This window comes from Sorex fumeus, unplaced genomic scaffold (genome assembly GCF_029834395.1).
Source record: "Sorex fumeus unplaced genomic scaffold, SorFum_2.1 ptg000064l, whole genome shotgun sequence".
Lineage (NCBI taxonomy): Eukaryota > Metazoa > Chordata > Mammalia > Eulipotyphla > Soricidae > Sorex > Sorex fumeus.
The window spans coordinates 2,435,066-2,447,062 of NW_026606121.1; the positions used below are offsets into that span (position 1 = coordinate 2,435,066).

At 55.6% G+C, this 11,997-nt stretch overlaps 1 protein-coding gene across 1 annotated transcript; it reads left to right on the plus strand.

Annotated features, from left to right (window-relative positions):
• The first annotated feature begins 1,431 nt into the window (after positions 1 to 1,431).
• On the plus strand, positions 1,432 to 10,925 carry CCZ1 (CCZ1 homolog, vacuolar protein trafficking and biogenesis associated). Its single transcript, XM_056128513.1, has 15 exons — positions 1,432 to 1,624; positions 2,221 to 2,318; positions 2,410 to 2,503; positions 2,930 to 3,007; positions 3,586 to 3,633; positions 4,149 to 4,232; positions 5,083 to 5,258; positions 5,558 to 5,639; positions 7,007 to 7,068; positions 7,250 to 7,361; positions 7,674 to 7,707; positions 8,133 to 8,250; positions 9,210 to 9,368; positions 9,582 to 9,709; positions 10,644 to 10,925. Exons 1-15 carry the CDS (start codon positions 1,511 to 1,513, stop codon positions 10,697 to 10,699), a joined length of 1,443 nt encoding a protein of 480 aa, XP_055984488.1. The 5' UTR covers positions 1,432 to 1,510; the 3' UTR covers positions 10,700 to 10,925.
• Positions 10,926 to 11,997: the final 1,072 nt, after the last annotated feature.

The following is an 11,997-nucleotide window of genomic DNA, read 5'->3' on the forward strand; positions in this document are numbered from 1 at the left end:
TTTTTAAATTTTTTTTTATTATTATTATTCCTTTTTGGGTCACACCCAGCAATGCTCAGGGGTTACTCCTGGCTTTGCATTTAGGAATTACTCCTGGCAGTGCTCAGGGGACCATATGGGATGCCAGGGATCAAACCCAGGTTGGCTAAGTGCAAGGCAAATGCCCTACCCGCTGTGCTATCGCTCTGGCCCCAAGGAGGCGTGTTTTTTTTAATCCATTATTTTATTTTTTTAAAAATTTTTATTAGTGAAACACCATGAAGTACAGTTGTAGATTTACAAATTTTTGTGCTTGGATTTCAATTATACAATGATCAAATACCCATCCCTCCACCAGTGAAGGGGGCGTGTTTTTAAAACTGAAACCCATAATCAAAGAGACCCAAAGCAACACTCTCTTGAGTTTGGCCAAGAGGTCTGCTGGGATCTGCAAACAGCAGGAGTGAGTCATTCCAGCTGGGTCACGGGCCATAGAGTTCAAGAGCAGGTGGAGACCCAGAGCTGGAAGGCCACGACCAGGGACTGGGGTGGGGGGCGGGCAACAGCAGCTGTGGTGCTGCAGAGTCTCAGGGGCCAGCGCTGTCCCTCCTACGACGAGTCTCCCGGTGGGCGGCAGCCAAGCAGAGGGCACTTGTCCCGGTTCCTCCAGGGACATTATCCTTACAACCTTCCACCCCGTGCTTCTGATTTGTTTCCCGGCCTGCAACACTGTCCTTCCGGGCATGCCTGCGGGTTCAGAGGCCTAAGGCACTGTTGGGGGGGGGGGGGCACTGCAGCAGTGGGGTACCCCAGCCCGCACCAGGAGGTTCTTCCCTCTGATGTCGCGCCGGGGCCATTCCTGGACAGAACTCTGCAGACTCCGGGGCTGGAGCCATAGCACAGCGGGGACGGCGTTTGCCTTGCACGAGGCCGACCGGGGTATGATCCCCGGCGTCCTATAGGGTCCCCGAGCACCGCCAGGAGTAATTCCTGAGCATCGCTGGGTGTGACCTCAAAAGCAAAAAAAAAAAAAAAAAAAAACACAAAAAAACAAAACTTTGCAGACTCCTCAAACTCTTGCTCCCCTTCCCCAAACCATGTCCCAGTTTCGTCGTGACTGGTCATGGAGCAGCCAGCGGGCAGGGCGGTTTGTTCTGTCCTGCCGGCGCCAAGGAGGAAGGTGCCACCTGCGGTCACTGTGCTGCTGCGGGCCCCGAGGCCCCTCTAACGGGGGTCCAGAACAGCCGGCAAAGGCTGGGCGGGACTGGGCGAGCGGGCGGGCAGGAATCCGGGTGCGGACGGACCCCCCACCCCGGAAAGACGGACGCGCCTGGAAGATTCCCGGGACCGACCAACACCCCGCAACGCGAGCCCTCGGGAAGATCGGCGCGGTCGCGGGTTTTCCTTCCGGGGCCCGGCGAGCACTTCCGGGGCGCGGGCGAGCGAGGCGGAAGTGCGGCGCGGAGCGGCGCGCGACTGCTCGGGGCGGGCGGAGGGAGGCTCCGGGGGCGGGGGCCGGGGCCGGACTGGGATGGCGGCGGCGGGGCCCGGAGCCGCGGGCTGGGCGGCCCAGGAGAAGCAGTTCCCGCCGGCGCTGCTGAGCTTCTTCATCTACAACCCGCGCTTCGGGCCGCGCGAGGGGGAGGTGAGCGGCGGGACGCACCTGCGGGGCCTCCTGCTGCTCGGCCGGGAACGCGGGCGCGGGGCGGGGGGGGCGGGGGAGACCCGGGACTGGACCCGGGAAGGGACCTCCGGAGGCGACCCGGAAAGGGGCTTGCCCCGGAAAAGCTCCGTCAAGCCCTGGCGCCCGGTGTCGGCCGAGGGGGCGCGCGGCCCCGGGAGGGAGCCGGGGGTGACCCGGCCCGGGCGCGCCCACCGCGGGAGGCGGGTCGCTCCGCAGCGGGGCCTCATTGGGTTCCCGACGCTGGCAGCGCCCCTGGAGAGCCGGGGACTGGTGACACTTTTGGTGGCTGTCACGAGGCCGGGCACATTCTCAGCAGCAGAGGAAACGGTTCTCGTTTTTTTCCCCACTTGCCTGGTGGTGAGAGGTCAGGGTCAAGCGTGCCCATTGCAGCGGTGCTAAGGGAGAAAAACTCCTAACCCGCTATGCTCGTCTCCCCTCCCCCCTTCTCCCTCCTGTCTCTCTCTGTCTCTGTGTCTCTGTCTTCTCTCTCTCTCTCTCTCTCCCTCTCCCTTTCCCTCCCTCTTTCTCTCCCTCCCTCCGTTCCTCCCCTGCTTTAGGAGGAAAATAAGATTCTGTTTTATCATCCAAATGAAGTCGAAAAGAACGAAAAGATTAGGAACGTTGGATTGTGCGAGGCAATTGTGCAGTTCACCAGGTAAAGCCCGTTTGTTAAATGAGCTCAGAGAATTTGGCCTCTCTGTGCCGGAGAATCGATCACCACAAACGTGTCCTCCCAACCTTTCCAGAACTTTCAGTCCGTCGAAGCCTGCAAAGTCTCTACACACACAGAAGAATAGACAGTTCTTCAACGAGCCGGAGGAAAACTTCTGGATGGTCATGGTACTTGTTCCCTGGTGCAGCTCTTGGACTTTGTAGCTTTGCGTGATCTTTACTGTTGGGGATTTAGGGATGTCCAGGCAATGGCAGCAAAGTAAAATCACAATGAAATTGGTTGCGACTGTAGAATCGAACTCCTGTTCAGTAAATTTGTTCTTGGGACCGTTTGCTTTAGTTTGGGGGCCACACCCAGCAGTGCTCAGGGATTACTCCTAACTCTGCAGTCGGGAATTACTCCTGAAGGTACTCGGGGAACCATAAAAGGCACTGGGGATCTAACCCAGGTTGGTCACATGCAGGGCAAGTGCCCTAGCTATGCTATCTTTCTGGCCCATTGGGATTATTTTTTTAAGTTGTGGGTCTGCTCAAACCTTTTGACATTTAAAAATCATAATTCATTGTATAATTTTAGTTTTCTAAACTTCGCAGGTTGTTCGGAATCCTATAATTGAAAAACAAAGCAAAGATGGGAAACCGATTGTTGAATACCAAGAGGAGGAATTATTGGTAATGTATCATTTTCTTCATACCTCTGGGGGAAAAATTATTGTGTTGAGCAGAGTACTTGCTGAGATTTAAAGTAGGTCACCTTTGCAGAAACTGCAGTAGAGTTTCTGTCTTTCGTTTACATTGGCAAAATCTTACAAAGTGTATGTACTGCCCCTCTGCCGTCTCCTCCAGGTCTCACTGTCCTCCTGTTGTTCATCGATTTGCTCGAGCGGGCCCAGTAACATCTCCTTTGTGAGACTTGTTACTGTTTTTGGCATATCGAATACGTCACGGGGAGCTTGCCAGGCTTTGCCGTGCGGGCGAGATATTCTCGGTAGCTTGCCGGGCTCTCTGAGAGGGGCAGAGGAATTAAACCCGGGTCCGTCCGGTCGGCCGCATGCAAGGCAAACTCCCTACCCGCTGTGCTATCGCTCCAGCCCTCCAGGTGTAAAGCCATAAAATGAACAGACCTTACTGGGGTTCCTGATGGGACTCACGTACAAGCACAGTGTTTGTGACCTTTTGCGTTGTGGCGCCTTGCTCGGCGGAGGCTTTTCTTCCCTCGCTGAGATGCCTGTTCTGTGTGTTGTTTGTAGGACAAGGTTTACAGCTCGGTGCTGCAGCAGTGCTACAGCATGTACAAGGTAAGCAGCGTGCGGGCTTCCACTGGGATATTTAGAGGTACGATCCCTCCCCTGGTTCTTTAGTTTTAGAGGAGGAAGCTTTTGAACCTTTGAAGGCATGTTAAGATTCCTGCTGTATTACTCGCTTGCTGAGTCCGGAGCCTGTTCGGTTCCCAGCCTTGGATTAAGAGTGTGTCTGAGGGGCTGGAGCAATAGTACAGTGGGTAGGGCGTTTGCCTTGCATGCAGCTGACCCAGGTTCAATCCCCAGCATCCCATATGGTCTTCCGAGCACTGCCAGGGGTTATTTCTGAGTGCACAGCCAGGAGTAACCCCCTGAACACCACTGGATATGACCCCAAAAGCTAAAAAAAAAAAAAAAAAGAATGTGTCTGAGACTCTGAACCAGAGCCCACGTGCCGACAGGCGCACACCCGCCTGATGTTTGTCTGACTTCGAAGCCTTAAAAGGAAAAGAGCTTGTTATACTGTCTTCCAGCATGGAAACTGACTGTCCAATGGTCCTTCACACTCACAGCTTTTTAATGGTACGTTTCTGAAAGCTATGGAAGATGGCGGCGTCAAGCTCCTGAAAGAAAGATTAGAGAAATTCTTCCATCGGGTGAGTGGCTTGAATTTTACCGATCGTTAGCAGAGTTCTAACAGCTTTTGGGAACTAGGCAGACTAGTTGTTTCACATATCCCAAAATTCCAGAATTCGAGAGTGGCAGAGTCTTAAGTTATACTGTAGCTGACACGGCCCTTGAGGGAATGTCCGAATTCTGGCCCCCGAGCCCCCATCTGCCCCTTCCCATCTGGGGCCGGAGGGGCCTGCGCTGTGGTTGGGTTGCTTGCCGAGGACAGTGACTCTGGGCAGCCTCCGGAACCAGCTTCTTCCCATCCCATGAGTCTCGTGGCCATCTTACCACTCCGTGGGTTGGTTCATTCGGCAAATTTCAACTTCTGGAGAGACTCTGCTGGCAGAGCGGGCCGGATCGTATGGGGTCCCGGGCAGAGTCTGTGGCTCAGAACCGACTAGTCTGTGGTTTCCCCCAGTGATTAGCATCTCCAAGTCGTGACTATCCACGTTTTGTTTCTCTTAAGAATGATTTTCCACTTCTTTTTGCCCCAAACTGCAGCCGCTTTTAGAATTCCTTTTTTTTTTTCATTACTTCCGTTTCCATTTTTGTTTCTTCACTTGGATGGCCACGAATATCACTCTGCTCCTACCCCAGCCCTGTCCTCTCAGCCTCTAGCCTGAGCAGCATTTAACTTACCACGAGGGGTTCGGGTCTCTGCTGTGCTGCAGAGCATGGAGTATGATTTCACGCCAGAAGCAGTGCTCGTCTGCATGTCGGGGCACCTGAGGTGCTATTTGCTGTGGTCAGATCCCCCCACCCATGGGCTGTTAATGTACCTGTGACGTGTCGTTACATGTTAATGCCCATGTAATTGTGGCGCCTTTCCTGCAGTACCTGCAGACTCTGCATCTGCAGTCGTGCGACCTGCTTGACATTTTTGGTGGAATCAGCTTCTTCCCACTGGATAAAATGACTTACCTGAAAGTCCAGTCGTTTGTGAATAGGGCGGAGGAAAGCCTGCGCATAGTCAAATACACTGCCTTTCTCTACAACGATCAGCTCATCTGGTAAGTGCCCGAGACACTCAGTGTGCAGGAGAAACTCTGTTGGGGAGTTTGAGGACAGTGCTGGTGGCAGTAGTGAAGTTGGGACCCAGTGCCGCCAAACTAACACAGCTCGGGCTGCCAATGAAGGATTGCATCCTTCCTGTTGTGACTTCTGTGGACAGTGGCATCTGAAGTGTGTGCCGCCATGGGTCGGGAGCTCCCGCCCCCTCCAGCTCTTTTGCTGGGGGACGGGCCAGTCTCATCAGAGTATCGAGACAGAACGCTTTGGCCCGGTAAAGAATGCTTCTCTGCTGTTCCAGGAGCGGCCTAGAGCAAGACGACATGAGAATTTTGTACAAATACCTCACCACCTCCCTGTTTCCGCGGCATATGGAGCCTGAGGTATGAGGGGCTGCGGGGGTGCACCGTGCGGGCGGGGGACGGACACCAACCATATGCACCTGTGCGGCTCTGATCTGGAGTGAAGAGGACGCTGTGTCCTTCCTTTATCGGTTGCGTTTCCCTTAACACAGGGAGACTTATGTCCCCCAGTCTTCACTTGGTTACAGTAAAGTGCGGTCATGAGGCACACTTCTGAAGGAGGAATTCCTGAGTCAGAGGAAAGCTGGGCCTGGGGTAGGTTACGGGATCTTTGACGGCATCTCTGTGACCGTCGGAGACCTCGTTCTGGGGAGACGGGGCCTGTGTGGCTCACCGGCCAGGTTGGCCGCAGCTGGTTCCTGGAAATCACCCCCAGATGCTTCTGTAGACTTGGATGGTGGGAGGTGGAAGCGGCCATGTCCGTAGAGGCCCTCCTGGGCCTGGCCGCCCTCCTGCTCTCCCCCCGTCCTTCCCTGTGTTCTGATGCTCAGATGAGCAGGAAGTACACTCTGGAGAGGCGTGGCTCTGTGCTAAGTTCTGTTCGGGGGGCTGATGGCTGCTGGAACCCACTGAGGGGACTGGTTGGGGTCAGGACTGATTTCTTGGGGTCTTTCTGATGCGTGGGTGGGTGGGACCCACCTACCGCCACTGGGCAGCCCCTGAGGAAGGCGTTTCCTGTGTGGCCACAGCAGAAACTCTAAGGTGGGCCTTAGTGACCGGGACATCCTGTCTCCACAGTGGCAGTCGGGGCGCCTCTGTTTCCAGGCCCACAGCTGCTGTGTCCGCTCCATTTCTGAGCCACACCTATCAATGCTCAGGGCTTACTCCTCGCTCTGTGCTCAGGCATAACTCCTGCTAGGCTCAGGGAACCATATGGGATGTTGGGGATGAACCTGGTCAGCCATGTGCACAGCAGGCGCCCTCCCTGCTGTGCTATGGCTCCAGCCCTCCGTTCTCCAGTTTGATGGGGACTGGGAAACCACTCACTCAGCAGGTTCGAGCTGACTGCCTGAATTTCCCCCCTCCATTTCCTTTGGATGTTGCAAGGAAGCACCTTTAGGGAAAGAAACGGGGGCCGTACCTCAAATTCAGATCTGCGAGGCAGCCCGGGGTCACAGCCAAGAACTGGGCATCCCCCAGGCCTGGGTGCCTGCGAACTTTTAAGAGCATCAGCTTCTGTGTCGAGAAACCAGGAGGGGAGAGGACATGATTCCCCTCTCATGGGGCAGCATGGACGAGTCTGTCCTAAAAGGGCCGAGCTGGCGGCGGGACTGGCTGTAGGCGCTCTGCTGGGCTTCCCCGCTGCTGGTGTGAGGGCGACCGGTGGAGTGCCCTGGCGGAGACACCAACGCTCACAAGCCATCTCTCCACTCCGGTTCTGTTTGCAGTTGGCGGGCCGCGACTCTCCCATCAGGGCAGAGATGCCCGGGAACCTCCAGCACTACGGGAGGTAGGATGTCTCTTCCCTGTTCGCCAGCGCGCTGCTCTTTGGCCGACGGTACTCAGCCAAGGAAGTTCCGTCGTCTCAGTGAAGCTATTCCTTGTTTCTAAGCAATATCGAGCTCGGAAATGTCGTCTCGTCGTCTGTGCTCTGTCCCTAACTGAATGAGTCATCTCTGCTTGCATTTAAGATTCCTTACTGGACCCTTGAACCTGAATGATGCAGAAGCAAAATGCAGATTCCCTAAAATTTTTGTAAATACAGACGACACTTATGAAGCGCTGCATTTAATCGTTTACAAGGTAACTGGTTTCTAGCCCGTAGCCCTCGAGTCTGTTCTCGTTGCGTGGCCCTGACCTGTTGGAGTGGAGGCGGGGATTGCGAGCAGGCCCCCAGTGTGCTGGTCCCAATACGGGTTTGCTTTCAGCTCCTTTTAAACCCTATGACTCTGCACGTCAAGTGGCGACTCTCACTCAGGCCCCACTTCCTCCGGGCAGCCCGCTGCACTCCAATTACGGTGCTCCCATCTGGCTGCAGCTGCCATCACTACGTGTGGTGAGCGTGACTGACTTCCTCGTGCCACTCTGTAATCTTGACTTTCTTTGCCCATGCAGGCCATGAGTGCAGCCGTGTGCTTCATGATCGACGGTAGGCACCCCACTCCCGGCCCCCATTCCCGGCCCCCATGCCTCATTTGTTGCCTCCTCCCCCAGTCACGAGGGTTTGGGGAATTGGGGAATTAGTAACGCCTCACACCTGGTGCAGTGCTCAGGAACCTGCACCCACACACTCAAGACCGTCCTTGTTGTATCATCTGGACTGGCCTGTTACTCTCTCCCCTGAGTCGGATCTGACCCTGCCGCATCCCTTTCCCTTTCATCTGGGCGGGAAGAAGGCCTCCGCCATTGGCCAGTCAGGGTTCAACCTGTCCACTGTTGTTCAGACGGTCGGGTGGAGCCCAGGGTTCCTGGACTGCATCCCATCCCTGGCCCCGCACGGCCCCTGAGCACTGAGCCTGGAACAGCCCCCAGCTCAGCAGCCTCTGCCCTGAGTGACCTCTCTCCCTGCCGCAGCCTCTGTCCAGCCCACACTGGATTTCTGCCGGAGATTGGACAGCATTGTGGGACCACAGCTGACCGTGTTGGCATCAGACATCTGTGAGCAGTTCAACATCAACAAAAGAATATCGGGGTTCGTACTTCCCTTCGTGGAGAAGGATTGAGGGGGTTTCCACCTCACCTGGCTGGGTTCCTATGGACATGTTTTCTGGGAACTGATGCTGTGTGGACGCACCAGGTGGTGTGTTCTGGTGCTGACAGCGCCGGGCTGGTCTCCACACTGTCTCTGTGCCGGGTGTGGCAGCAGCAGTGCCTTGCGTATGCATGGGACAGCCAATCCCTGCCTTGGTCCTGAGTTCCCACTGGCACGGGGAGCATCTGGGCTGTGTCCCGTGTCACCGGGTGGACGGTGTCGTGCCTAGTCCTCACGGCACTCCCAACGCTGAAAAGCCACAGGGCCGCTCTACTACAGTGCATCCCCGGGTGGCTCCCTGCGTGCTCCAGAGGGGACTGGGCCGCCTGCATGAGCAGGATAGGTGGCACCTTGGGAAGAGCCAGAGCCGGCCCAGCACTGGTGCCTGCCCACCACTTGCTGCCCTGTCTGACCATAAGCAGCCAGTGAGTGCGCTGAGCATTGGATGCGTTTCAGGGATTCCCATGCAGGATGATGCAGGCTCTGTGAAGAGAGCTTCAGTCCAGCAGGCTAGACACCAGCTCACTTCCCAGCCCCAGACATGGGGGTGTCCTGTCCCACAGATGCCCAGGGACCAAGGGCCATATGGGTGAGACGTGGTTCCTCAGCTGCCTTTGCTGGTACATACGCATGGTGTGTGTTAAGATACAGATGAAAAACCCTGGTATCCTTATGCTGAGAAAATAGCACCAGGGTGAAAATCCATTTGATTTTTAAAAGTGCACTTGACCTTTTGAAAAACGTCACCGCCTTAGATAATCTCACAGCAGACACGCAGCTGGTGAGTGAGATCCTCTGGCTGAGCTGTGATTGGAAGGACCAGCCGTGGGGTGTCGGGGTGATAGTTTGGAGCTTTCCCTTTTCCACGTGTCACCGATCTTGACGCCCGCTGTGTGCAGGTCTGAGAAGGAGCCACAGTTCAAGTTCATCTACTTCAACCACATGAACCTGGCTGAGAAGAGCACGATCCACATGAGGAAGACGCCCAGCGTGTGCCTCACCTCTGTTCACCCCGACCTCATGAAGATCCTGGGCGACATCAACAGCGACTTCACGAGGTAGCACCCCCTCCCCATCAGGCACCCCTTCTTAATAGACCCTCACCTTCAAAGCTGGGGGCCTACGCCTGCCTCCTCCAGAGCCACATGTCTGGCCCCCCAGCCCCTGACTCCCACGCTCTGCACAGGTCCGGTTCCTCGTTGCAGACTGCATGTCGTGTGCCCCTCACTCTGAGTGAGAAGTGATGGCGTTTTGCAACTCTTGTCTTACAGGGTGGATGAAGATGAAGAAATCATCGTGAAAGCAATGAGTGATTATTGGGTTGTTGGGAAAAAGTCCGATCAGCGGGAGCTCTATGTTATTTTGAATCAGAAAAATGCAAACCTGATTGAAGTAAATGGTAAATGGGGTTTGATCTGGGAGCAGAATACCACTGTTGACACTGAGAATTTCCTACCCTCTGTCCCGAAAAACAGGCTGAGTGGGAACAGTCGTGGCTGGAGAGAGTTTAAGCTGAGGCCTCAGTTGATCTGATTTATGTTCTCTCAACTTGAACAGTCTCAGGTTCCTTAAAAAAAGTATATGACAGGGGCCAAAGTGATAGTAACAATGGGGAGGGCTTTTTCGATCCCCAGCATCCCATATGGTCCCCTGAACCCTCCAGGAGTGATCCCTGAGCAGAGCCAGGAGTAAATTCTGAGCACCTCTGGGAGTGGCCCCCAGAAAGTGTGTGAGTGTCTTGTCGTGCAGGGCCGCCTGTAGTGGGAGTGAGTCTCTGTAACACTAAACAAGGTGCCCGCCTCCAGGGGCTGTTGCAGCCCACCCCAGTGCAGTCAGGGCACAAGTAATCGAGGTGCTCTGGTGCCCTGCTGGGCCCCACCCCAGGAAAAGGGGGGGGGGTGCCACTCCCTCGGCTCCCTCAGGCTCTGTGTGTGACTGCAGCAAGGGCCAGGGAAGGCTCCCGGGTCCACACACGAAGGTTCCCGGGAGAGCCAATTTGCTGCTGACTGTGTCCGAGGCCTGGCGGACTCCCTGCGAACACACGTGTAAAACACGTGCTGGTGTAACAATGAGAAAAGCCAGAGGGAGGCTTCACTGCCCTCATCTCCTGGCGAGGTGCAGCTGCCCACTCACTGGGAACCCCTGACCCTTGCTGGTCTTGCCGTGGGGCGCCCACGGCCCAGCAGATGGAGCCGTCTGGGCCTGGTTCTCCTGTGCCTGCATTTTGAACGTTGCTTCCCCGGGCTTCCCGCAGGTGGGCCGAGCACAGACCCCGGAGCCTGGTGTGGGGCGCTGTGCAGGGCCTGGCTCACTCTTCCCTATTCTTTCCGCAGAGGAGGTCAAGAAGCTGTGTGCCACGCAGTTCAATAACATCTTCTTCCTGGACTGATCACGCGCCGCCCGGCGAGCGCGTGGGCGGCCTTGACAAGAGTACAGCAATAGTTGCTTTGAAGAATCAAATTTCTACTCAGTCCGATGAACCCAAGGTTTTTAGATTTTGAATATTTATGTGGGTAAAGGTAGTTGGCTACATCTCTTTCCATTCCATTCTTTTGACATTATGTGAATATTTTACTGGAAAATAAGAGTAATAAATTGTTAAAGTTTTTAAAATGCTCGTTGAGCATCGAGTCTCCTGTTGCTGGTCTTCGCATTTCTTGGGGAACCCTCACCTCTGGGCTGGCAGCGGGTCCTTCCCCAGGCAGGACAGCTGCTGTGGGGGGACTCCGGCCTCTGCCTGCCCAGATGTGATGGCACTCAGGGCAGTGCCCTGTCTGCCTGCTCTCAGCATCCCTGCGGACACGTGCCTGTCCCTTCCCAGCTGTGGGGCTCGGACATCCCAGCCTTTGGGTGGAAACTAGCCAGGAGTGGGAGGTCTCCACAGACCCGATGCCCACCAGTGGGTGCCTCAGGTCAGTGTGGCCCTTCCCGTGTCACCATTCACTCTGCGTCTGGCCTATGGTTCAGCTCGGTGGCACTCGCCTTGGCGATTCAGGGCCCACACCACTAGGTCTTGTGCTTGGAGGGAGTGTCCAGAATCATACTTCCCTAAAATGGGTCTTGTGCGTGGCTGGGTGTTCTGGTTTCCGGCTGTGTCCACTGTCTCACTGGTGGCCGGAGCCGTCTGTGGCCTGACCCTGTCTGTCCCCTCCTCCGCTGTTTCCTCCCTGGACGGCTCCCGAGCTGCAGTCAAGCCTTTCTCTGCACTTGCAGCCCGCAAGCAGTTGTTTGCCTTTTTTTTTTTTGCTTTTTGAGTCACACCTGTCAATGCACAGGGGTTACTCCTGGCTCATGCACTCAGGAATTACCCCTAGCAGTGCTCAGGGGACCATATGGGATGCTGGGAATCGAACCCGGGTCGGCTGCGTGCAAGGCAAACACCCTACCCACTGTGCTATCACTCCAGCCCCAAGCAGTCGTTTGCTTTAAGTTCTACTTTCTTAGTGTTACTTGTTCCCACGGCTTGGTGTCACCTCCTTTGTGTCCTGTGCCATCTGTTTCCATCCTTTGCCCTGGTTGTAAGACACGTCTCTCGCACAGAGGAACTGGACGTTGAGTCTGTGTTCAAGCTGACTGGTTCTGGGGCGGGTTGAGCTGAGGTTAGACCCGCTCCCTGATCCCTGATTCATTTGCTCTGCCCCCCACCCCTACCTTTTGTGTTTGCCTGGCTTTTCTCTTTCTTCTTCC

What these genes read in the sequence shown, in the direction of transcription:
- CCZ1 (XM_056128513.1), top strand. Translation starts at nt 1,511, where the DNA reads ATGGCGGCGGCGGGGCCCGGAGCCGCGGGCTGGGCGGCCCAGGAGAAG. An exon ending in ATCAACAAAAGAATATCGGG is followed by an intron (nt 8,251 to 9,209) that starts GTTCGTACTTCC and finishes CGCTGTGTGCAG; the next exon opens with GTCTGAGAAGGAGCCACAGT. An exon ending in AAACCTGATTGAAGTAAATG is followed by an intron (nt 9,710 to 10,643) that starts GTAAATGGGGTT and finishes TTCTTTCCGCAG; the next exon opens with AGGAGGTCAAGAAGCTGTGT.